This window comes from Lactuca saligna, chromosome 9, assembly GCF_052625555.1.
Source record: "Lactuca saligna cultivar CGN05327 chromosome 9, ASM5262555v1, whole genome shotgun sequence".
NCBI classification, from domain to species: Eukaryota; Viridiplantae; Streptophyta; class Magnoliopsida; order Asterales; family Asteraceae; genus Lactuca; species Lactuca saligna.
This window is the reverse complement of record NC_136425.1, coordinates 151,616,365-151,643,138: the sequence shown is the minus strand read 5'-3', so window position 1 is coordinate 151,643,138 and position 26,774 is coordinate 151,616,365. Positions and strand designations below refer to the sequence as shown.

Sequence of the window (26,774 nt, the reverse complement as noted above, 5' to 3'; positions counted from 1 at the left end):
AAGTTGTTGTGCAACCAATTGAGAACTCTAAGAACTCATATGCAAAGCCAACTTTGATTGGAATGGGCACATAATATGTCAACACGATAGGCTATAAACCTTAAGTCGTGTGCTAGTGAAGAACTTCAGGTTTTATTATTGATTAGTTCTTGAGAATTTCAAGACCTTTAAGACTCCCACTGTCCTCTTGACCTATAAGACTCCCTTGTCAAACATCCAAGAGATAGTGTGGATTCTAATCAAGACAAACACTTCACACAATTGGCCGAAGTTGGTCTTTGTTTTATCCAAAACATCACAACTTACCAATTTCAAATGTACAAGAGTAGAAAACTTTTACTCTTACATTTGTCAAGTGTTTTAAACCTTCTTTAAGACATGTCACTCAAATTACAATCTTGGAGTATGACTCTAAGACTTGTATTGGAACGAAGTATGACTCATCTTCTTGATTTAACCATTTCAACAATTCAAGATCCCTTCTTCTTAGTCATAAGAATGCACTAAGACTTCCTTAGAGAACTAATTTTGATATGGTTTCTTAATCATTAAGATGATCACAAAACTGATACTAAAGTACTCTCCCATCTTTTCAGATTTGAGAAACTTTTATCCTTCTGCCTAATTTGATTCTTCTTATTCGCTCTGCCATACGTTGGAACCTTTTTCCAATGTCTCAGAGTTACACTTACGCTTGTAAGTATAATCATATTTACTAAGATTTAGTAAACTATGACGAATAGCCTTATATCTTTTGTGGTGGACTTAATCAGTGCACATGCCCATGTACTTGATCCCTTAGTCCATTACTTTACTCACACATCCATGTGAATAAGTAATTAGTCTTAATTTTTCCAATACTTGAAAGTTCTCATTCATCATGCTATACACCTTGCATGATTCCAAGTTCCTGTCCAATTGAGACTTGGGTGATGAGAATCTTTCCTTTATTTGATAAATTTAGACATTACCACAAATGACAGAATCAATTTCATATTTCCACTCTTGCTATTAATAGAATCATATAAGCAACAATTTTCCCTCAAATGCCATTGTAAGGATATTTTTAAAATAAATAAAATCAAAATTTTCTTTTATTTTAAAACTATGCGGAAAAACTTATCCTTACAATCCATATGAAAACTTGTTGTTATCTATTCCTTAGCAATATCTCATAACTCCTAAGAAGTAGCTCAAGAATCCGATCTTCAAACTACGCGATAGAAATCCATCTATGCGATCAGATTCAGCATATTCTTTCTTTAAGTTCCTTCACTTTTCTTTGATTCTTAAAACATCACCATGTGACCCAGTCACATCATGCATCAAGAATCTCAGAATAGAAACTTAACAGAGTTAGAGTAGTGGACTTTACCTGAAGTAGAGTCAATCTTATTGACTTTAACATCCTTAGGTAAATTAGGCAGCTTCGCAACTAATGACCCTTACTTTGGCAATATAAACATATGGACCCTTTGATAATGGTACATAGGACTATCACAGACTTAGTTTTTCTCTTTACCATTTGTTCAACCGAGTTGACTATGGCCGATCCCTTTCCATTGGGAAGAGAATGCTTTTTCTGTATTTCCAGTGTCACTATTGTCAATGTCCATAAAGTTTCAGGAAGTTGATCTTAGCAAATAGATAAGATCATTAAGGGTCTTGTCATAGTCTGTTTCATAGGTGTTCCAAAAGAACTCACTATGTGACTTAGAAAGTAGTTGAGCCACTAACTTTCTCAAGACTTTGACACCCAACTCTCCCGGCTTGTCAATATGTGACTACATCTCCAAGATGTGATCACACCTAGACCTTTCCTTGCCATTAGGGCTTGAGTGATCTTAAACTTTTCAAGAACTTGTGGGTTAGGGAGAATTATTGGAGGAGGAGAGAGAAGTATGATATCCATGGGACATCATCTTCATTTAGGAAAGCTTGTTTCAAGAGATTTGGGAAGATCATAAATGTCTAAACCAGACATGTTTTGGGAGATATTCAAGATAGTTGATCTTTGAGTCCTTAATATGACACCCAATATGAAATATTAAGGCTAGGACCCAACAAACTATTTTATAACTTAGAAGAGGTATGCCGTAATCCAAGCTATAAAACAATTTGAAGGTAGGTGAATGACGATTCACCAATTTCCACCAAGATAAACGAAATGTATTATTAGGTTTTAATTGGATTTGAAACTCCTAGATCTTTTGAGATTCATTGAACTGTTCAATGGCATGTTTCAATCTCGAGTGTGCCCTTCAGGTTTTGTGACTGGGATGCCGAGGATCACAAAACAAGGTGTGAAGTAACCATGCAAATTACTTGGTACCCTTAAGTGTTTACCCCTCAATCAATGTGCCGGTTAACCACACACGCTCCATCGATACTATGATAAACATTAAGTCACCCTTTGCCTACCTTGTTAAATACGAGTTAGTGTGCCGGTTAACCACACACGCTCCACTAACCGACTTAAACAAAGTGCAAAGTGTAATTTCATGGATTAGCACCTTATTCACATTTTCCTAAGTAACTAAGATTGGGTATTATTTAGAGTTTAGTTACTTAGTATTTATCATTAATACTTTTAATGAAGGGAGAATTATAGTCATGTCAAACCCGTTCGGCTAACGACCCTCCACCAGTCAAGCAAGCGGTGGGTGAGAGTGGACACCCATTAAGTTGCCATTTTATAGGCAACAACCTTATACCCACCTTATAGACCAGCTTCGTGAATGAGGCGTACTAGCGGTAAGACCGACTTTACTCTTATACATATATATATATATATATATATATATATATATATATATATATATATATATATATTGTTAACTTATAATATTATAAAGTATAAGGGTTGAATTTTAACTTTTAAAATTCTAAGGGCTAACTTGGAATTAAAGTATTCATAAGAGAAAACTTTACAAATTCCAAAACTTGAGGGCAAGTTTTGAAACTATTCAAAACTAATTAATTCCATAACTTATGTATTTAAAGTAGTTTTAATCCAAAAACTCTTCAAGTTCCATAACTTGTGGACAAATTATGGAAGACTTTAAACTAATAAAGAATTAACTTTTCTTTATTTTATAACTTATGGAATTAATTATGGTTACATATTTTATTTATTTATTTATTAATGAAGTGACTCTTGAACCTCCATAACTTAAGGACAAGACTCTTCATCTTTTGTAACCATTGCCAACTTTTATGAGTTTTTATGAAACTTAAATGTGACTTTTCATATAACTTGAGGACAAGTTACAAAAACACATTTTAGAATCAACTCTTAGATTAATTTGGATTGAAAACAATTTTTTCACTCAACTTTTCTATTAATCTAAGCAACTCATAAGAACAAGATAATTCAAATCAAACTTTTTCATGTAATTAGTCTAACCTTTAAACTAATACAAAACATGAATCTATTGACAATTATCTTTGAAAATGGATTAGCATGAACACTACCACATTAAAAATAAGTTTATAAGTTCAAAAACAACTTAGGGTAATGTTCCTAGTCCATTTCTAGCCAAAAACCTCGAAGATATGTTGTCTGGGGTCCAACTCGTCGAGTGCATGAACACAACTCGGCGAGTTGGATGCATTTTGCCTTGGACTCGTCGAGTCCCTTCATGGACTCGGCGAGTCAGCTGGGCTGACAGCATCAAAACTCGATTTTTCAGCTTCTATTGCAGGTATAACAAGAAAACAAGCCTAGGCTCTGATACCACTGTTGGGTTATGAGCATTCTAACACTCCTAAGTGTACATGCAACCCTAAATACCTTGGATCTATGTTTTCTCTATTATACATGCAAATATGAATGTCCAAGGTATTATCCTAAACTAGCATATACAACAATCAATATAACAAGATAGAATACATACCTCTTGATGGAGCTTGTCTTCATGAAGCTTGAGTGCCTAGTTCCCCAAGTGTGACACCTCAAATGGTTCACACAACACCAAATACACTTGGAATAACTTGAGAGAAATTAGAACACTTCATGAAATCGTCTAGCCCACATACACACACACATAGTCCTGATTTCTTGAGCCATGGGTTTCTTTTATATTGTGGCTATTAGGGTTACACCATGTAACTCATGACTTTACCCATTCCTTATGCTCCATGGATTTTAACCTCCATGGAGTATCCATGGGTCACCCCATGGACTTAGTCCAACATAAGGAATCTTGGATCACAAGCCCACATATATAAGAATGAATGATTTACACAATCAACCCATATATTTAATTAGTCTTCTTTTGATCACTTAATTAATTCTAGATTAATTCTTGATCAATACTAATTAAATAATCTCATTATTCTTATTATTAATATACTAGAACTTATAATATATTAATAACCGTAAGTGTCTTATTTCTCTCATTATAGTCTATCCAAGTGCATGATGCCATGCAACCCAAATGGACCATGCCGGGTCGGGTCAAGTCTTACCAATTATAGTTATGGACTTAAACATTAATCCAACAGTTTGTATAAATAGTTTCTTTCCATTATCAGTAAATATCGTTTGTATCGAAAACCGTTGTTACCGAGTTCTGAGATATGTATGCATGCTTACCAAGAAAATCCAATATTTTCTAACATGTTTCATGGTTTCTGTATGAAAGGTACGTTCTCTTTGAAAACCCTGGCTACCACCAGTATGTATAGTAGTTTTATTACTTAAAATAAAACTATAGTTTTTGTCCCCGAAATACCCTCCAGTAAGTAGATAAAATTAGTTAAAATAAAACTATAGAAGAAAGAAATCCCGTAAACAATAATTAGTTTATACTTATTGTGAGTCGTATAACCATACTAATATGACTGATGACCTCCTTGACGTTCTTCAGGCGTCGCATGATTACAAAATTTGTCACCCCAGGCGTGCCCGCCTAACTGTAGCTAACAGTTCAGGTGTCGAATTGTCGGTCCCGAATAGATCTATCCACAAATTTCACGCTCTCCCTCCAGAAGACTCTGGTTATACTACCGGTGAGGATTTATTGGTACCCCGAGGGGCAAAACGAAGATAGTCTCACAATCCTGTATTAACTAGTTTACGTGTTTGTTCGGTTGTTCTCGAGTTCGAAATCGTTTGTAACGGTGTGGAGTATAAATAATTATACATAAAATAATTATTTAGCATGATACTCTAGTTTTGTATTCGTAGTAATGAATAAACTAAATCTGACATAGTTTATATGTTTGACTTGTATGAAGTTTGAATCTGTAAGACTAGTAATGAAATCCCAAACTATACCTATTATAGTTTGAATGGTTGTTACGTTTGTGTAAGGTTTTAAAACCATGTAATTATAAATTGAAAACATCCCTTATGCTCTGCATAATACAAAAGGGATAATTGTATCTAAACGTTTAATAGAAAATCGTTGTAATTGCATTAGTTTGTAAGTTATGAAAACCTTTTATGTTTAGCTTATATTCCCCCCCCCCCCCTCTGAAAACATGAAAACTCATAAAAGTGTAGGGGTATGAACTCACAGTTTAACGTAGGATTCGAGTGTATGATCGATATGAGTGTTGAGTGTCAACGGATGTTCTGAACGCAAGTGGACCCTATTAATCATATGGTAACACATATACGTATTAGATTAGGATATTTCATGACTAATCATGATGGGAAATCATCGTAAGGTCTTGGAAATGCCTATACTAAGTGTTCTAGGTTCCACACATAGTGATCCTTGTAAGTTTAAGGCCAAATATGACCATTAGAGTGGGTGTATGGCCATAAAGGTGAGTGTGCGGCTAGGGAGTGTGGTCAGACTTGTGTGTGCGGCTGCACACAGGAGTGTGCGGTTGTACAAAGGGTGTGTGCGGCCATACACAGGAGTGTGCGGCCGTACACTCCTTGTTTTAGCCCGAAATGTCGATTTTTAGGTGTTTTTGGGGTGTTCTTGTGCCAATACCAAGTCCTACTAGTAAATGAAGGCCAAACTCTTCACTTTGGAGAGTTTTTAGGGTGTGTGTGGCCACCTTATGAAGGTGTGCAGTTGCACTCCTTCAAAGGATGAAGAACACGAATAACACTATGAGTTTTAGGCTTAGATTTAGGTCTTTTACCACTATAACAAGCTGAATGGTGAAGTAGTTCAGGTTTTTAAGCCTTAAGAGTGTTCTTGGATGAAGTTTTTAGAGAGAGAAAGCAGAGAGAGAGGTTAGGAAGCAGCCAAAGAAGAAAAAGTGACTAAAAGGGGTTCCTACTATATATAGGGTCGGGTGTGTGGCTGGGGGAGTGTGTGCGGCTAGGTGTGCGGCTGGCTGGCCGCACACTCGGTTGTGCGGTCGTACACATATTTCTTCGGGTTGTCACATCATCCCCCCGTTAGAGGGAATTTCGTCCTGAAATTCAAGAATATGGATACAAATCATGGATTTGGAAAAAGATGCGGATACTTCTGTTTCATGGAATCCTCGCACTCGCAAGTGAATTCAGGTCCCCGCTTAGCATTCCAGCGAACCTTCACTATCGGGATGCGACTTTGTTTCGTTCGCTTGACCTACCGATCTATGATTTCGACTGGTTCTTCTACGAAGTTCAGATTTTCGTTGATCTCGATTTCGTCAAGAGGGACCACAAGGGTTTCGTCAGATAGGCATTTCTTGAGGTTCGACATGTGGAAGACGGGATGAATGTTACTAAGTTCTTGAGGTAAACAGAGTTTGTAGGCTACGATACCAATCCTAGCAAGGATTTCAAATGGTCCTATGTACCTCGGGTTTAGCTTTCCACGTTTTCCAAAGCGTATCATGACTTTCCAAGGCGAAACCTTTAGCAGAACACAGTCTCCGACCTGGAATACCAAAGGTTTTCGTCGTTTATCAGCGTAGCTCTTTTTTCGATCTTGTGAATCCTTTAGTCGTTCCCGTTTGTACGATCTTTTCGGTGGTTTCACGGATGATTTCTGGACCAGTGAGCGTGCTATCAGGGACTTGCCCTTTGGCTAGTTGCGTGTCACCCACCTCAGCCCAACACAGAGGGGATTTGCACTTGCGGCCATAGAGGGATTCGAAGGGCGCAACCTTGATACTGGTATAATAACTACTGTTGTAGGAGAATTCAATCAAGGGTAAATGGGTATCCCACGATTTATCAAAGTCGATGACACATGCTCTTAACACGTCTTCCAAGGTCTAGATGGTTCTCTCACTATGTCCATCAGTCTGAGGATGATAAGCTGTACTCATATCCAGCTTAGTTCCAAGAGCTTTCTGAAGGGACTGCCAAAATCTCGAAGTGAACCTGCTATCTCGATCGGAGATAATGGATGCAGGCACACCGTGCAGTCGAACTATCTCTTGGATGTAGATTCATGTGAGTCTTTCCATCTTGAAAGGTTCTTTGATTGGTAGAAAGTGAGCGTATTTCATCAATCGATCGATTATTACCCAGATGGTGTCGTACCCACTCGGAGATTTGGGAAATTTGGTAATAAAATCCATGGTAATCCTCTCCCACTTCCACTCAGGTATCTCGGGCTGTTGAAGTAGACCTGAGGGCTTCTGATATTCGACCTTCACCTTGGCACAAGTCAGACACTTACCCACGAAGGTAGCGATCTCGGCCTTCATGTTTGGCCACCAATATAACTTTTTGAGATCAAGGTACATCTTATCCGATCCTAGGTGGACAGAGTATCTAGTCTTGTGAGCTTCGTTCATGACGACCCCTCTGTAACCACCAAACTTTGGGGTCCAGATCCAATCCAGGAAATAGTAGACTCTGTCTCCCTTGATCTCTATGTTCTTTTCCATTCCTCTCAGGGCTTCCTCCGCCAAGTTCTCTGGTTTCAGGGCTTTCAACTGAGCTTCTCTAATTTGTGCGGGTAGATAGGAATAGATGGTCATGGTAAGTGTTTTCACCCTGCAACCTGAGTACTCTTTTCGGCTGAGGGCATCTGCTACCACATTGGCCTTGCCGTGATGATAGCGTATTTCGCACTCATAATCGTTGAGTAGCTCTATCCATCGTCGTTGTCTCATGTTTAAGTCTTTCTGGTTGAAGATGTGTTGCAGACTTTTATGGTCACTGAAGATAGTGCACTTTGTTCCGTAGAGGTAGTGTCTCCAAATCTTCAGTGCGAAGACCACTGCTCCCAACTCCAGGTCGTGAGTTGTATAATTGATTTCGTGTGCTTTCAATTGTCTTGAGGCGTAAGCAATAACCTTTCCTCCTTGCATAAGCACACAACATAAGCCTTGGTTGGATGCATCATAGTAGACAATGAAGTCCTCCGTCCCTCCGGGAAGAGACATGATAGGTGGGCTGCACAAGACTCGCTTCAACGTTTGGAATGTAGTGTCTTGCTTTTCACTTCAACAAAAGGGTACACCTTTCTGAGTCAGAGTGGTTAGGGGTTTGGAAATTCTGGAGATATTCTAGATGAATCTACGATAATAGCCAGCAAGACCCAAGAATTGACGGATTTTTGTGGGTGTCTTCGGTGCTGACAAACTCTCTATCACTTTGATTTTGGACAGATCCACGTGTATGCCTTCCTCACTTACCACGTGACCCAATAAAGTTACTTTCCAAATCCATAATTCACACTTGGAGAATTTCGCGTATAGCCTTTCTGTTCTTAGAGTTTCCAACACTAATATCAAGTGTTGTTTTTGAGCTTCCTCGCTTCTGGAATAGACAAGTATATCATCTATCAACATGATAACAAACTTGTCCAGGAAAGGACGACACACCCGGTTCATCAAGTCCATGAACACTGCCGGTGCATTGGTTAGACCGAAGGGCATTACTACGAATTCGTAGTGACCATATCGAGTCCAAAATGTTGTTTTAGGAACATCACCCTCGTGGACTCATAGATGATGGTACTCTGATCTGAGGTCTATCTTGGAGAAATAGTCGGCTCCTTGAAGTTGGTCGAAGAGGTCGTCGATCCGAGGAAGAGGATAGCGGTTTTTGATGGTGAGTTTGTTTAGCTCTCAGTAGTCAATGCACATCCGAAAAGATCCATCTTTCTTTTTCAAAAGTAAAACCGGGGCTCCCCAGGGTGAGGAACTCGGTCTGATGAATCCTTTGCTTAGCATCTCATTGAGCTGGCTAGATAACTCTTGCATTTCTATTGGCGCTAGGCAATATGGGTACTTAGCTACAGGGGTAGCTCTGGGGATTACGTCGATGCGAAACTCGACTTGGCGCTCAGGAGGAATTCCCGGAAGCTCTTCAGGGAATACATCAAGAAAGTTGCAGACTTCGGGGATGCTCTCGAGGGCTTTAACCTCTTGTTTCTCATTTACAATGTGGGCTAGGAATGCACGCCACTTGTTTTGCAGAAGTTTTTGTGCTTTGATACATGAAATAATGCGGAGGCTGGAGCTAAGTTTATCACCATAGAGCATGAGGGTTTCGCTGGAGAGGAGATTGATACGGATAGCTTTTCCGAAACAAAGGATATCAGCACGATTGGGGCTCAAGCAATCCATGACAATGATGACATCGAAGCTCTTTATGGAAACTGGCATAAGATCGATAGGAAAGGAATGATCGTTTAGGTTAAGGGTACAGCCACGGAATATAGCGTTAGTGCTCTCTTTCTCACCGTTAACCATTTCAACAGTAAAAGTTTTGGTTAAAGATTGGGGTTTATGTTTGAGAAGATGTTTGAATGCATGACTGACAAAACTTCTCTCCGCACCATAATCGAAAAGATGCATGCATAAGAGTTGTCGAGGAGGAACGTACCCGTGACAATGGTAGGATCAGCAACTACCTCCTCTTGCCCCATTGCTAAAACTCTCCCAGTAGTGCCATTTGTTGCTGCCTTGGGGCAATTTCTCTTGTAGTACCCGACCTCGCCACAACCATAACAGGCCTAACCGACACCTACTCCAGATGCCTGATTGGTTGGTTGGGCTGGTGTCCTGCAGTTTTGAGCAGTGTGACCCTTCTTGCCACAGTTGTTGCAGAGCATTTCACGGCATGGGTCGGGGATACGATGGTGGTAATTGCACTTGCTGCACCAAGGGAGGGTACCAGTATATCCACTGGTAGGTGCTTGAGTTACAGGAGCAGCAGCAGGAGTAGTGGCAACGTGGATTGCCACTGTATGTGGTTTCTTGGATGGGTCCTGCGAAGACTGACCCTTTCACTGCTTCCAGAACTTTCTCTTCTCGCCACTTTCTTTCATTGGTTTAGGAATGGCTACTATTTTATCCAGTTAACCCCGTGATCTATGAGAGTCTGCGCCAAACACGTGGCGCTATCAAAAGTGTTTGGCCTAGCAGCCAAGACACTCCCTTGAGTCGGGGGCGTCAATCCCCAAATGTATCTCGCTATCTTCTTGCTTTCCGGGGTGACCATTCCCGGGAAAAGAAGTGCTAGGTCTTTAAACCTAGAAGTGTAGGCAGCAATATCTGAACCCTTCATCTTTAGGTTCCAGAGTTCGTGCTCCAGTTTCTGCATTTCGCCCCGCGGGCAGTACTCAGCAAGCATGAGTTCTTTCAAGCTCCCCAACCCATAGTGTTTGCTATTGGTAGGGTTAGGGATTTAACCTGACTATTCCACCGGGTCAATGCTCTGTTGGTGAAAGTACAGGCGGAAAATTTCACCTTGTTGGCTTCCGAATAGGAACAGATTTCGAAGATGGACTCGATCTTCTAGAACCATCGAGTCAAGGAAATGACACCTACAGTGCCGTCGAAAGATGTGGGTTTTGCGTTCATGAAGTCTTTATAGGAACACTCCCTCTGGTGTCCTTGAACACCTTCCTGATTTTGGGGATGGGTACCACCTCCTGGCCCGCCAGAACCGCCGAAGTTCATACAGTAATAGTTGCCTGGAACATAGCGGGATCGAATTGAGGAGGTGGTGGAGGAGGATTGTTGTTCTTTGAGCTAGGTATTTTCTTTGGAGGCATCTCATTCTAAAATGATCAGGAAGGAGACGATGGTAAGTTCACTGAATTGAATCAAGAGATATGAAACAAGATGTATCTCTATATGATAGATAAAGTGTTCTACTAAGCGATAAACAGGGAGGAGTTACTAAAGCAAGTAAACTATCGCTAAGAAAGAATGAGTAGCAACACTTGGAATGAATTTTTACAATGTATCCTACATGGACTAAAATACTCCTATAGTATTTTGTGTTGAATGTTTTGTTCCATCAATTTCTTTTGGTAGAAATATTTGGTAAGTTTTAGGCATGCTGCAACACAACAATCACTCCCAAGCACATGTTGGTCATGTCTTGAATGAATATAGTTGATCAAGCTATATTGACCCTAGACATGATTGCATAACTGCCCAGGCTTAACCACAGTGTTCAACATCCAATTACTTTGGTTTGGTTCTTTGTACGATACGGTTTCTGGTATGTAGGTATACTTGTATAATTGGAGTAAAAATACTTATATTTTAAAAGTATACTTTTAGTTCAGAGCACTTCGGCCCCTTAGTGTTTATATTTGTATACCATGTAAGGTTCGGTATACTTAGTTCACTATAAACAATAGCTCTAATACCAATCTGTCACACCCCCGAACCATCAGAAAAACAACGGTGGAAACGTCTGGGGGCGGCGACGTCATACGTAGTATCACAACAATCGTATCATAGCAATTAAAGTAAACACAACCATTACATTACAATATGAATATTTACATATGTTTGAAAACATATTTTGTACATAACACTGTATAACAAAAGATAGAGACAAGACTCCAAAAAAATGCTCCATCTTCTCCAAAAGTTGATAAGGTACCTGTCTATCGTTGCCCTAAGAATACAAGCGGTTTTTGAAAACATATCAGCATAAAGCTGGTGAGTTCATAAACATGTTTTTGTATTGAAAACTAGTCACTAAGTTTGTATAAATAGTTTCTTTCCATTATCAGTAAATATCGTTTGTATCGAAAACTGTTGTTACCGAGTTATGAGATATGTATGCATGCTTACCAAGAAAATCCAATATTTTCTAACATGTTTCATGGTTTCTGTATGAAAGGTACGTTCTGTTTGAAAACCCTGGCTACCACCAGTATGTATAGTAGTTTTATTACTTAAAATAAAACTATAGTTTTTGTCCCCGGAATACCCTCCAGTAAGTAGATAAAATTAGTTAAAATAAAACTATAGAAGAAAGAAATCCCGTAAACAATAATTAGTTTATACTTATTGTGAGTCGTATAACCATACTAATATGACTGATGACCTCCTTGACGTTCTTCAGGCGTCGCACGATTACAAAATTTGTCACCCCAGGCGTGCCCGCCTAACTGTAGCTAACAGTTCAGGTGTCGAATTGTCGGTCCCGAATAGATCTATCCACAAATTTCACGCTCTCCCTCCAGGAGACTCTGGTTATACTACCGGTGAGGATTTATTGGTACCCCGAGGGGCAAAACGAAGATAGTCTCACAATCCTGTATTAACTAGTTTACGTGTTTGTTCGGTTGTTCTCGAGTTCGAAATCGTTTGTAACGGTGTGGAGTATAAATAAGGGAGAGGAAATTATACTTCATTCCAATTCTAAAGGCTTATATTGAGGTTTTAATCATCTTTAGTCAAGGATATATATGAATTTTGTGTTGGAATGGCTCAACATAAGGAAATTCTATATATGGGTCTATTATTTACGTTCTAAAATTCGATTATGATTACGATATCCCTTTTTATAATATGAATTATGAGAACTTGGCAAATAGAAATATTGTAGCAAAAGACTGGTCTATAATCATGTCTTTATGTGAGACATCATGAATCGTGTCCCATATGCTTCGGATATAGGATTGATTACATGTGCTATAATATTCATCATTTATAAATTTTCCAACTGCCTGGGGCATTAAGAGGGAAAAGGTCTAGAATTGGGTATGACTGAAATGATTAAGCAATTGTCGAGGACAATCTAAGGTTTACCAAAGATTGGTTGCTCAGGGACAGTTGAAAGTATAGTGTTAATTTTTGGAAGGACCATATTGACATATTCTAAAAAAAGGCAACTCTTGTTTAGAAGTGATAGTCAAAATGGGAATGTTTCATATGTGGAAGTTATTAAATCTATGTAAGATTAGAAAACTTAATGCAAGAAGGATGTTTCCCATGGAATTGATCTCCATTGGAATCCTCTTTAATATCTTTTGACAAGTCTTTGTGACTTTGTACATATTCATTACAAGAGGATCTGTGCATATAAGTTTAGAATCTAACAGATTTCGATAAATGATAGGAATTTGGAATTCTTACATTTTCGATAAGGATTTGGGAGTGTGAAATTAGAATCATTGAAATTATGTTCAATTGGTTAATTTCACAAAGTAAGGATCATAGACAAACATAGAATGCATACTTGGTGTATGGAAAAGCTATTGTTTAGAAAAAACATAGTGTACATGCTTGGAGCATGGGACAACTAGTGTTTTTAATTTAAGTATTAAGTTGATAAAACTGAAACAATGAATAAGTAATCAGTATGGTGATAAATAAAAGGTGTTTTATTTATATTCATAGTTTTTGATACCATATCATATTCAATTATTCTTGTGTTTCATTTTGCATGTTTTGACTTCCAGAATAAACTAGGTCATTCTTCCCGAATGACTAAGTTATTCAAATCATCCACAGTCGGTCATATGTTTGAAGTAGATATGAATCAACACTATCATGGGTTGGTTTGTAGAGGTCTAAGTTGTTGGATAAAGTGGTGCTACAACACTCATGAGTGCTCATAAGTTCTGAGTATTGGATTCAACCCGCGCTCATTGGAATCACTTCATGGATTTTATCACGAGTGATCATGAGACGATAATATCTTATATTCTTCAAACCTAGAGATATGAGTTGTTACTATAAGTTGGTTATACATTGACTGCACGAAAATGCATTGGTAACTCGATGTTATAAAACGTGCCTTTGTGTATGACTCAACAAGTAGTAGAACAAGCCATATGAGTCGAAGTTTATCCATTCCTTTTACCTTCGGGATAGAAGCAATATATGTGGGCCCCTTGATGATTTAATGATGATTCATGTAAGTGCTTGGCCAAGCCAGGACTGATTTGAGCTGTTCAATCAGTCAGTCATCATGAATCAGAAATCGGGAAACAACAAATGGACAGAGAGAATGATTTATAATCCATGTCTCATTCCATATGATATCTATAATGGAGGAATATATGATCCCTTATCTAATGCACAAGTCATTGACAAAGGTCAGAGTTCATCAACAAGGTCAGAGTTTGACAGAAGCTTTTGAGAGCTACAATTGTTGATCGGTTCCTGAAGTCATACGCAATAATAGTTTTAGACTTATCCAAGTGGGAGACTGTTGGATTAATGTCTAAGTCCATAACTATAATTAGTAAGACTTGACCCGACCCGGCATGGTCCATTTGGGTTGCATGGCATCATGCATTTGGATAGACTATAATGAGAGAAATAACACATAAGGTTTGTTAATATATTATAAGTTCTAATATATTAATAAGATTATTTAATTAGTATTGATCAAGAATTAATCTAGAATTAATTAAGTGATCAAAAGAAGACTAATTAAATATATGGGTTGATTGTGTAAATCATCCATACTTGTATAGTGGGCTAATGCTCCATGGATTGTCAAGTTGGGCTAAAACCCATAAGATGCTCCATGGATGCTCCGTGGTATATCTGAACCCATGGATCCAAGGGAATGGAAAGCCATGACAGTTAGGGTTTACCCTAATTGTCACTAACTATATAAGCATCTTAATGTTGACAAAATCGGACACTATGAGTGATAGAAAGGGCTAGCCGATTTTATGAAGTGTTCCATTTCTCTCAAGTCATTCCATGTGCATTTGGTGTTGTGTGAACCATTTGAGGTGTCACACTTGGGGCACTAGGCACTCAAGCTTCATGAAGACATTCTACATCAAAGAGGTATGTAATTCTAACTTGAGATATTCATATGAATCCATGTTATTATGCTAGTTAGGATGAATACCTTGGAAAGTTCATATTTGCATGTATAATAGAGAAAACATAGATCCAAGGTATTTAGGGTTGCATGTACACTTAGGAGTGTTAAAATGCTTAAAACCCAACACATGGTACTCCTAAAGGTGTCACCTTGGAAAGATGTCACCCGATTCAGAAAGATGGGCACGTTAGGCCCCATGTATATCGGTAATTTCAAGGTTTTGGCCCGGGTGGGCAGGGTTGCTTATCGATTGGAGCTACCTGAGGAGCTTAGTCAGATCCATAGCATGTTTCACGTTTCTCAGTTGCAGAAATTTTTAGTTGATGATTCCGCGATGGTTCTGTTGGAGGATATTTAGGTGGATGATCACTTGAATTATATTGAGAGACCGATTTCCAACCTTGACAGGAAGACGAAAACCTTGAGGAACAAGGTTGTAGAATTGGTGAAGGTGTAGTGGTAGCACTGAAAGGGTTTTGAGTGGACATGGGAACTCGAGGACGAGATGAGGGAGCATTACCCTAGAGTTATTTGCGGCAGCAGACTTCGAGGATGAAGTCTGATTCAAGTATATGTGTGTGTGTGGGGGGGGGGGGGGGGATTGTAACATTCATATTTTCGGGATTTCCCTTTTATCCCTAAAAACATAAAACATTTAAATTTGGGTACTTGGTCAGTATGATGGACATACGCTAGGAGTACGTTAGGCATACTAGGCTGATATGTTGATCGCGGAAGCATCCGCATACATTGGGCGTACGTAAAGTACGTTGGGTGTACGACCACCTAGGGCAAACCCTAATTCTTATGGTTTAACCCCTATTTAAACACCTTAAGTTGCTCTTGGACCTTCATATAAACAACCTCCAACTCTCCAAACCCTGAGAACAAAACCCTAATTTCCATTTGAGTGTTTTGAGCTTGGAAGTGACCTTTGAGGGTGTTTTTGGTAATCTTGAAGGGGAAGGAGCTCATGGAAGTTGCATTGGTGAAGTTGAAGCTTGTGGATCCAGAACCATCACCAACTTAGAAAGCTTTTGGAGGTATAAAGCTCTCAACTTAATGGTTGGCTTGATGTATTTGGATGGGAAGAGCTCTAGGTGATCGCATCGCATACACCATGTTGTTCAGCATTTTGTTGGCTTGATGTATTTGGATGATTATTGACATACTCTGATTTTCACTATGGTTTTATATGAAACATTTGGTTGATGGTCTTTTAATTAAATAACAATGAAAATTTTAGCTCTAATTTTTGGGACGTTACATGGAGTGTAACTACCATTCCAGAATCACTTGTAATTGCTAATTAGACTTATTTGTTCACTGAAAAAATGGTGCAAAACACATTTTAAGGTACTTATATGTGTAAAACATTACAAAAATACAATAACTAGATATTTCAGACTAGTTCTTTGCATTTTAGAAATGTTTTACGCATTCCGAAATATATATAATTGTTTGTAAATAAAAATGCAAGTAAATTAAATAGTAAAACTCACCTAATTTGTTGAGTCCATAGTTTATAAGCTTAAAAAACTCCGTCTGAAATGTCGGTAGCAAGAGCTTCGGAATTTCACTTGCCAAAACGTTATTTCGGTTGTTTGGGTATGGACCCTATATATAGCATTAAACTACAATACTTAGTTTGACCCAATTTGGTCTGTTTCAAAATGACATTTGACCCATTTTGGTTTGTTTTGGAATGACCATTTCAGAAACGACGGATAGTTTAAAAAAAATTGTTATTTTTATTGAAATAAAGTAATATGTGTGTGTGGATTGATGTTTATGTGTATACTAATATGTATGGTTAGATGTTTATGTGTATACTAATATGTGTGTGTGGATTGATGTTTATGTGTATACTAATATGTGTGATTTTATCTCAATTTTTCATGTTTTAACAAAGTTATGAAGGAAGATGAAATATGATATTATTGTTTTGTATACCATGATCTAAGAATATTGGGTGTGGGCAACTAGTCATAACACCATTTTAGTGCCACATCATATGTCACATCATCAATGGTGTAGTAACACCAAGTGGGGAAATTATCACCATGTTCTATCTTGTTATGACATCAACTTTTTTTTTTCCATTTTTTAATTTATTTTTTATTTTTTTCAAAAATCTTTTTTATTTTTAATTTAGACAAGTATTTTTTAAATATAACATAATAAATAAAACATAATGTTTAAAAATTATAAATAACATATAATAATTTTTAAACATTAAAATTAACATAGATATTAAATTACACATAACATTCAAATTAAAAAAAATAACATCCAGATTCAAAAAAAAAAAAAAAATACAACGCTATTCGTTATCGTTATTGTTACCATAAAAGATATAATCCGCCAAGTATTCTCGAAGTTGTCTGTGTTTATTTGCGTCCTGAATGTCAACAACGCGATGAAAATATTCTGTTGTTCCTGGTTGAAACTGAACGTGTCTAGGCTCCGTTGGGATATAGTGTGCAATATTTCGCCCTTTATCTTCTACTACCATGTTATGCATTATGATACATGCATACATGATATATCGTACAGTTTCTAAATCCAATGGTCGTGCTGCATGTTCGACTATATGTCACTTCGCCTTCAGCACTCCAAAAGCGTGTTCCACATCCTTACGTGCTCCTTCTTGTCTTCTTTTAAAAAAATTGTCTCATTCTTTAACCGGGTGGCGGAATGCCTTCACGAATGTGGAATACTGAGGATATATTACATCTGTAAGGTAATACCCATATTTGTATTCGTTTCCATTCACCGTGAAAGGAGCATCCGGGGTCTTTCCATTCAAAAGATCGTCGAATATTGGCGACTGATCAAGAACGTTGACATCGTTGTTGGAACCCAAAACCCCAAAAAATGCATGCCAAATCCATAAATCTTGAGAAACAACAGCCTCTAAAACCAGCGAAGGTGATCCGTGATGACCACTTGCATATTGTCCTTTCCATGCTACTGGACAATTTTTCAATTTCCAGTGTGTGCAATCAATGCTTCCGATCATTCCGGGAAACCCATGACGTTCTTCGCGCCACCTACAATTCTTGCAAATCATGCAACGAAGGTGTCCGCAAATACACTTCTCCAAATGTTTCAACAACACCCCTTGACAATGTATACAAACTCTCCCTTGCAGTTCTTTCGGACATTCTCATATAGTCGTCCATGGTGCCGATTGACTCCCCCATAGCCATCAAACGAATGGCCGCAACACATTTCTGCAACGTTGTAAACCCTCGTCTACCTCTAGCATCATATCTTAACTGAAAAAATTCATACCTAAACATAAATTAACTATAGTTTAAAAATATATTGCATATGTTGTAAAATTAAAGAAACATATAGTACATTTTTATTTATTTTGTAAAAAAGTATAGTAAAGAAGCGATACCGGCTTTCCAAGGCGTTGGCGATTCGTAAGAACACATCCCTACTCAAACGAAATCTTCTTTTGAAGTCATTCGCCCCGTATACACAATTTTCCGCAAAGTAATCGCGATACAAATGTTCGTGTCCTTCCTCGCGATTTCTGTTTAACATCGCACGTCTTGTTAGTAGCAAGTCGGTAGTGTAATACTGGTACATCAGCTTGAAGAAAATATCGTCATCTGAATCATCGGACAAGTCGAAAGGCTCCATATTTTTTTTGAAGATAATTGAAACTATGTGGAGAGAAGAAGAGAAATTGTGTGAATTATTTTATAAAAATGATAGGTTTTTATAGGGTAAATGGTTTTTTTTAATAGTTATTTTTTTATACCGTTGCAATTAAAATGTTTGCAACGGTCTCATTTTCTGCGTTTCATCTGGTCGTGACGCCAACGAAATCCAATCTCGACGAGCTGCAACGAGCAGGGGGCGGTGTTCCCCCGTCAAGACGTCGTTGTCAACGGCCACGTCACCCGCATCGTTTCTCGTTTGGCCCATACCTCATCGTCTAAAAGGGTTACAATGTTCTTTTTTAGGGTATATTTGTCATCATCTTTTATTTCTCTACATTTATTCATTTTTTCGTACAATACCAAATAATATCGATTGATGAGTCAATTTATTCCGCCTAGCAACCAAACATGAAATTTTTTCATGAAATGATAATAATCAATTTTACTATTTTGTCCATTTCATTACATATTTCATTTTTTTTTTCTTGTTTTCATTCCATTCCACACAATAAAGCAAACTCATAATGTTACAATCGATGAGATCGAATACGGGTTACAAACCTAAGTACTTTGATCTTAAATAATCACTAGGTAAATTTCTGCAACTTGTTTCTCTGTATCAAATTGCTTTAACCATAAATAATCAAAACTGTAATTAGTTTTTTTTTTTAATTATTATTATGAAATTCGAAAATAATTATTACAACTTATTTATATAAACTATTATTTGACATTTAAGTTATCAAAAACTCATTTAAATTCATTTTTGTGTCCGAATTTGTTTTTATCAAACAAATTTTGTTACAATGAGTCTTTTCAGCTGCCGACGTGGCGACGTTATTACAAAATCACAATATATCGTGCATGATTTAATCAAGAAAATTTCCCTCCATCTCAACAACTTTCAAAAACAACGATTTTAATCTCCCGTGGCGGAAACTGACCCTGACCCAAAACATCTCCCCCATGACGGCAGTGAAGCACCCAACAAGAGGAAGAAGATCACTAACGCCATCATCAGCGGCGGTTCTGCTCAGTGGAAACATCCTAACGAAATTGAAGACATCGCCACCAACAAACCGCAGAATGAAGAAATCCAAGAGGTTGATTACGACACCATTGAAATAATGCAGGAGATTCTTGCTTATAGAAATCGGAAAGGAGTGTGGCCATGTGAAAGCCCAGATGATTTGCAAAGATTCTGCTTTCCTTATATTCATGTGGGCAGTGTGAACAAAGGTGGGTGGTTAAAGAAAATGGAAGAGATGAAGAACAAATTCAACAATGAGAGTGCTCCACATGGGGATGTTGATAAAAAGGAATTCGAATTGTGGAAGAAGATTTGGGGGAATGAACAAAAGGGCGATGATGATGATGATGATCCGAGTGCAGTTTCATGTAAATGAGTTTCCTGAACTTTTTTTTTTTACTGATTTTTGTATGTAGATGATGATTTCTTACCTCAATAAATTCAATGGCGAATCAAGAAAATACATTGATTCTTTTGTAAAACAAACTTATGTTGTTTGAAGTTCAATTTTTGCGCATTCTTAATAATATATCAATAATTGTTTTCCTAATATAATATATTATTTTATTTAATCAACAATATGAATAAAAATAATTCTTATCCAACTTTATTCGTTATTTGGAGTCATTAAGTCAAAGTATAAATATATCATCTGATCCTTCACGATTCAATCAAAAGATTTCATCCATCTCGAAAACAACTTTCAGAAACCCTGATATGATCTCCCATATGGCGGAAGCTAACCCCAACCTTCTCCCCAATAACGGCGGTGATCCACCGAACAAGAAGAATACTACCACTGCCACCGCCGTCGGTGGTTCTAAAGAAGTCAAAATTGAAGACACCGGCAACAGCAAACCCAAGAAAGGTAACGTTGAAGAGGTGAACATCTACAATGTTCTTTGTATTCGATTGAACATTGGAAACGCAAGGGGATGGATTAGGAAAATGAGAGAGCTTAAAATCAAATTCAACACCGACAGTGCTCTAACGGATGATGTTGATAAGAAGGAATTCGAATTGTGGAAGAAGATTTGGGGGGATGAACCAAAGGGCGATGATCATGATCCAGATTTTGGTTCATCTATGTAATCGTTTTTTATACAGACTTTTGTATGTAAATCATGAATTCTTATCTCAAGAAGTTGAATGGTGGGTCAAAAAAAAATACATAGATTTATTTGTAAATGAATAAAACTTAATAGAGTGTATACTAAGATGTTAGATGTTTTGAAATTGAAATAATAATGAAGTAGTTGGATTTTATTTATTTATTTATTATTTTATTTTTATATTGAATTCAAGATATATTTTGGATAAACAAATCAAATTTGGCGTGGTTTATCTTGGTTGCGCCACAACTACCTAATAAACTTTTTTATTTGTGGAGATTTTAAGTTGTCATGTCATACCAAAGATTAAGTTTATAAGCTAGTTATTTTATTTTATTTTCAAAAAAAATTATTATATAAAAAATATTCATTTACATGCATTTTATAAATTTTAACTTGTTTATTAAGTCGTTAGTATCAAAAATAATTTTGTAGTTAGTTTATAAATTGTCAGCTAGTTTGTCGACTAACATTAATAATTTCAATTTAAAAAATAAAACAAAAACCACGATAAAACCTATAAAAAAATTACCAACTTTATATTTTTAAAACTAAAATAATAAAACCAAAAAAAATGCAACGAACCACAAATACTAATTATACAGCAGTTAGTAGAAAAACTAATACTAAAATATTTATTAACAAAAACTCGAATAAAATATGGTTAAAGACAACAAGAAATTAAAATAGCCACGAATATTTATGTATGTATAGAATCCAATAATCCACGATATATGTCGTTCATTTCAATTGATGTAAATCAACGACGCAAACTCTCGATCCGCATCATCTGTTCTTATTGGCTGCCTTTAACCCCTACACAACCTATAAAAACACCAGGCAACCATTATATCATCATCTATGTTCTACCAAAAACATCTCGTCTTTACCTGCTGAATGATGCTTTGACCTAGTGGATCGTTGGTGGCCATATAGCAGTAGTTTGGTTCAACAACATCATCTTCATCTTCTGACCCTGAAGACCAATAGCCTTCATCACACCCCATTGTTTGTCTCGCCATTAGACACATGTTTCTTCCAGTAACCACATCATCATCATTATCATCTCCGGACGACCAATATCTTTCCACATCTCTAGACACGGTTGTAACAAATGCCTTTTCACTTTTAGCCATCTCTTGGGATCTTAAGACATGGTAAGCAGAATCCTTGATTTTTGGTTTTTGTGGAATATCAGCCATCAAATCTTTTGCAAAATGGTTTGCATGACCACACTTATGACACACAATTTTAGGTTTGTCAGATTTCGGACCTAATTGAGGTTCCTGGGTGGAATTGAGTTTAGTGATGTTTGGTTTGTAGGCTGGTGGAATTTCCATAGTGGGTTGAGGTTCCAGAGCAAAGTATGGTTGGGGATTGTTTTGATAAGGAGCATGAAAACAATTGTGATATGGTTTGTGACAGGGATTAAATGGACGTTTGTATTTCATGGAGAGCACTCCTGTTGGAAACGGAGTTCATAGTCCATAGCTTCGGAATCAAGATTACCATCAATATGATAGTTTTGAGTAGATATGATAGGCAAGTAGGGTTGAACAGGTGGAACAACGGATTTCAAGGGGCCCGAGATGGATGAGTTTAGAATAGATGGTTCAACGGAACTAACGAGAGCAAGAGGACCTCTGAAGAGTTCTCTTAAGGTATAAGCAACGTTTGTATCATGACCTTGAAGTTCATCAAATAGTTGGTAAAGCTTTAGCTTCTTCAGAGATCCATTGCTTTGAAGACAAGATTTCACGTTTCCCCATCCTTTACCAAGGCTGTTTGTGAACTTAAGGTTGTACTCCAAGGGAGTTCGGATAATCCTATAAGCAGTCATGTTGTTGACTACGATTCAGTATCGCTTGGAGGCTGAGGCAACTGATTCACAAGGAGTTGTTGTAAAAGGTGTCAAACTCGTTTACAACAAATGTTAGACGCTTGTATTTCATATTTTCTTAACCTTTGATTAGATCTTTAAGAGTGTCCTAAATCTCTTTGGCAGATTTACACAACTTAATGTGTTCAAAGAGGGATGGTGGAACACTAAACACCATTTCGGAAAAGGCGACTTGATCAGCATGTAGTTTTTTGATATCGTCTGCAGTAAGAGGTGTTTGGGCGGTTTTCATCTTGGCCCATGAGTTGAGAAACAACATCTCTAACTGTTATTCTAACTAGAACATGAGGTCATTCTTTGACGGATCTCCAGATAGCTTCACCTTTCTCTTTAGCTAGTAAAAACCTTTCCATTATGACTTTCCAATGATCATATTCTTCAATAACTAGCAGTGGGGCACGAGTAGGACAACACACGCTATTTGCTATTTACATTGAATACATTTGTTGAGGATTAGAAGCAGCCATTGAAGTTAAGACATCTTCAAACAAAAGTTGTATATATAAGAACTTTTATCCTGAACACATAAATGATTGAAATACCAAGGTTTGAAAACTCAAACCTTTAGTTAATGCTTAAGATCAATGTCTGCTTACTAAGGAATATTCCAGTCGAGCCTGGAAAGACCAGTCAAGTCTGAGTTAATGCATTCAACAAAATATTAATGCCATAAATGAAGAATGAAAATAATGATCAAGGTCAAGACAATAAATGAAGAACAAGAAGAATGTTTGAAAGAATGACTTGACAAAGAATGGAAGGTGAGGTGAACTAGAATAATGCTATTTTTGGTTGAACAATCCGTCACTTGATTTAAAAGAGAAAACTCCTTTAAATAGGAGAACAACTTACATCGTACTAACCAAATACATACATATGACCGGATAATAGAGTTATTTCTGACACTCTGATTATATAGGTTTGACAAAAGAGATTAATTCTTATGACATGTTAAATCAAGCTAAATGACAAATACAATTAATTCAGACGGATAAAAAACTGTTTCGACATATTATCATTCTGGACACTACTTCCATTTTGGAATGGCTTCGATACGTTTAGAATGTATTCTAATGAACTTATTCTCTGGACGCAAGCTACTCTTCAAACTACACACTGATTTCACACCAACTTATATTTCAGAACTGAGGCTGACTTCGGAATTGTTAAAAGGTTAGAGATTGCTAGAGGTTCACTTTCAGGTTCCAACAATATATTTCATTAAAAAATCATCAACTTACTGAACCAGAAAAAGAAAATAGGTTTAACACCAAACCAAAAATCAAACACGAATTGATCTTTAGATTCAAAACAGAAGAAGGAGCAGTAGCTCGATAAAGAAAATGAGACTTATCAGCTAAGAGAAGGAGCAGTAGCTGGTACCGTCGATCGGAGGTCTGGAGTAGAGATCGAAGATCGGAGAAGGGGCGCCGATATGGTGATGACTTCCAGAGAAGAGAGAGAGAGAGAGAGGGGAAGGGTGGGGTTTGGTGGGTTATTAGTTGTAGATTTATTTTATTTTATTTTTTATTTTTTAAATTTGAAATCAGAAAAACAAATAAGAAGAAAAAAATCATATTAATAAGGCAAAATCCATCATTTTGAAAAAAGACATAATAGGTTGGACAAAAAACACAACAAAATGAAAGTTTAGGACCTTTTGTATTAGTCCAAACATTTTTGGATCAAAGTGATAATTTTAAGCAAATCATAAGGACTATGCAATTTAGTATTTTTTTATTTAATAAAACTTTAAACTAAATTGTTTCTTCTAGAAAATCTTATTGGTCATAAATACAATATGTCCTTAATGGAAGCGATCTTATTCGGAAACGACCGTTTTTTCGCTTAATCGACGACGGACGACAACCCCTTCTTGTTTTCGTCGCCCAAACGCCTCTTTTTTTTTTTCCTTAGAATCCTAGACTCAATAAGAAAAATAATATTAAAAAGATAACAAAAATTTAAGTTGTATTTGATTCGTCATAACTATCTAATAAACTATTTTACTTATGGAGATTTTAAATTGTCATGTTTGCTATACTAAAAATTAGTTTATAAGTTAGTATTATTTTATTTTATTTTCTTTCAAAGTATAAAATTAATTAATTATATAAAACATATTCATTTAAATGCATTTTATGAATTTTAGCTAGCTTATTAACTATTTAATAGGAGTATCAAAAATCATTTTGTAACTAATTTATAAATTATCAGCTAATTTGTCAGCTATTAATTAATTTTTCAGTTAGTACAACATTAATCATTCTAATTTAAAAAATAAAATAAAAACCACAATAAAACGTATTAAAAAATTACCAAATTTATATCTTCAAAACTAAAAGAACAAAACCAAAAAAAATCAACGAACAACAAATACTAGATATGCAGCAGTTTGTAGAAAAACTAATACTAAAATATTTATCAACAAAAACTCGAATCAAATATGGTTAAAGACAGCGGGAAATTAAAATAGCCACGAATATTTATATATGTATAGAATCCAATGATCCACGATATCCGCCGTTCATTTCAATGGATGAAAATCAACGGTGCAGACTCTCGATCCGCGTCATCTGTTCTTATTGGCTGTCTTTATCCCCTACGCAACCTATAAAAACACCAAGCAGCCATTACATCGTCATCTACAGTCTACCAACATCTCACTTCTACATTTCAGTTTTTGAACTCCAAGCAATGGCAGGAAGAGGAAAGTCCATTAAGTCCGCCGCCGTAGCCAAGAAGTCGACATCTCGTAGCAGCAAGGCCGGACTCCAGTTTCCGGTTGGTCGCATCGCTCGTTTCCTCAGAACCGGAAAGTACGCTGATCGGATCGGCGGCGGTGCTCCTGTTTATCTCGCCGCCGTCATGGAGTACCTTGCGGCTGAGGTTCTTGAGTTGGCCGGAAATGCTGCCAGAGACAACAAGAAGACTCGAGTTGTGCCTCGGCATATACAGTTAGCTGTGAGAAACGATGAAGAATTGAGTAGATTGCTTGGAGCTGTTACGATTGCTAATGGCGGAGTGATGCCTAACATTCACGCTCACTTGCTTCCGAAGAAAGCGTCTGTTGCATCTTCTAAAGATGATGAATAGGTTTACGATTTGGATTTTGGATTGGTTTCTCTGTTGTGGTGGCATTCGATTGTGAATGATAGATTTGGGGAATATAATTTGATTTATGCAATTGTAATTCAAAATCATGAATGATATTGTATCTAACGGAATGTCGATTGATTATCTGATTTTGTAATAGAAAAAAAGTTCTAATAGTTTTAGAAAGCATCATGATATCAAACTCATATATTCATTTCCAGTCACTTCATTAATACATCGATGATCTTGAGTTATAGTCTACAAGTTTTATTCAATTACAAACGAATCTGTGTATTTTCTTGACCCACCATTGAATTTCTTGAGGTAAGAAATCATCATCAACATTCAAAAATCTGTAAAAAAAACGATTAGAAATCTTATTTAGATGAACCCACACCTGGATCATGATCATCGCCCTTTGGTTCACCTCCCCAAATCTTCTTCCACACTTCGAATTCCTCTTTCTCAACATCATTCGTCGGATCACTGTCGTCGTTGAATTTGGTCTTCAGCTCTCTCATTTTCCTAATCCATCCCCTAGCGTTCCCAATGTCCAATCGAATATAAGGAGTGCAGAATTCACGCAAATCATCGGGATTATCACACGGAGTTGTTCCTTTCCAGTTTTTATACTCAAGAATCTCATTCAGTAAGTCAAGGTTGTAGATGTTAACCTCTTCGACGTCACCTTTGTTGGATTTGCTGTTGCTGGTGTCTTCGATTTTGACTTGTTTAGAACCACCGGCGGAGGTAGTATTCTTCTTCTTGGGTGGATCACCACCGTCATTGGCGAGACGTTTTGGGTTAGCTTCCGCCATGGGAGATCAAATCAGTGTTTCTGAAAGTTGTTTTCGAAATGGAGGGAAAATTTTGATTGAATCGTGGAGAATTGGATGGTATTTATAGGGATTTAGAAATCGGAATCTTGTGAGAATCTTGTTATAACGTCCGTGCTTGGAAACGACTCACTGAGTTTGACTCCGAGTGACCAATA

General features: G+C 37.0%; 1 protein-coding gene and 1 pseudogene across 1 annotated transcript; one reads left to right on the top strand and one right to left on the bottom strand.

Annotated features, from left to right (window-relative positions):
* Window positions 1–17,636: 17,636 nt before the first annotated feature.
* Window positions 17,637–18,619, bottom strand: LOC145016827 (uncharacterized). Its single transcript, XM_078975019.1, has 3 exons — window positions 18,372–18,619; window positions 18,059–18,259; window positions 17,637–18,015 (listed from the first exon to the last, which is right to left on the bottom strand). Exons 1-3 carry the CDS (start codon window positions 18,617–18,619, stop codon window positions 17,637–17,639), a joined length of 828 nt encoding a protein of 275 aa, XP_078831145.1.
* A 6,721-nt stretch (window positions 18,620–25,340) lies between these two features.
* LOC145017843 (putative histone H2A.3 pseudogene) lies at window positions 25,341–25,924 on the top strand (annotated as a pseudogene).
* The last annotated feature ends 850 nt before the right edge of the window (window positions 25,925–26,774 follow it).

Coding starts and splice junctions, on each gene's coding strand:
- LOC145016827 (XM_078975019.1), bottom strand. CDS start 18,619: ATGGAGCCTTTCGACTTGTCCGATGATTCAGATGACGATATTTTCTTC. Junction 18,260..18,371: donor GCCAACGCCTTGGAAAGCCG/GTATCGCTTCTT, acceptor ATTTATGTTTAG/GTATGAATTTTTTCAGTTAA. Junction 18,016..18,058: donor GTTGAAACATTTGGAGAAGT/GTATTTGCGGAC, acceptor CAAGAATTGTAG/GTGGCGCGAAGAACGTCATG.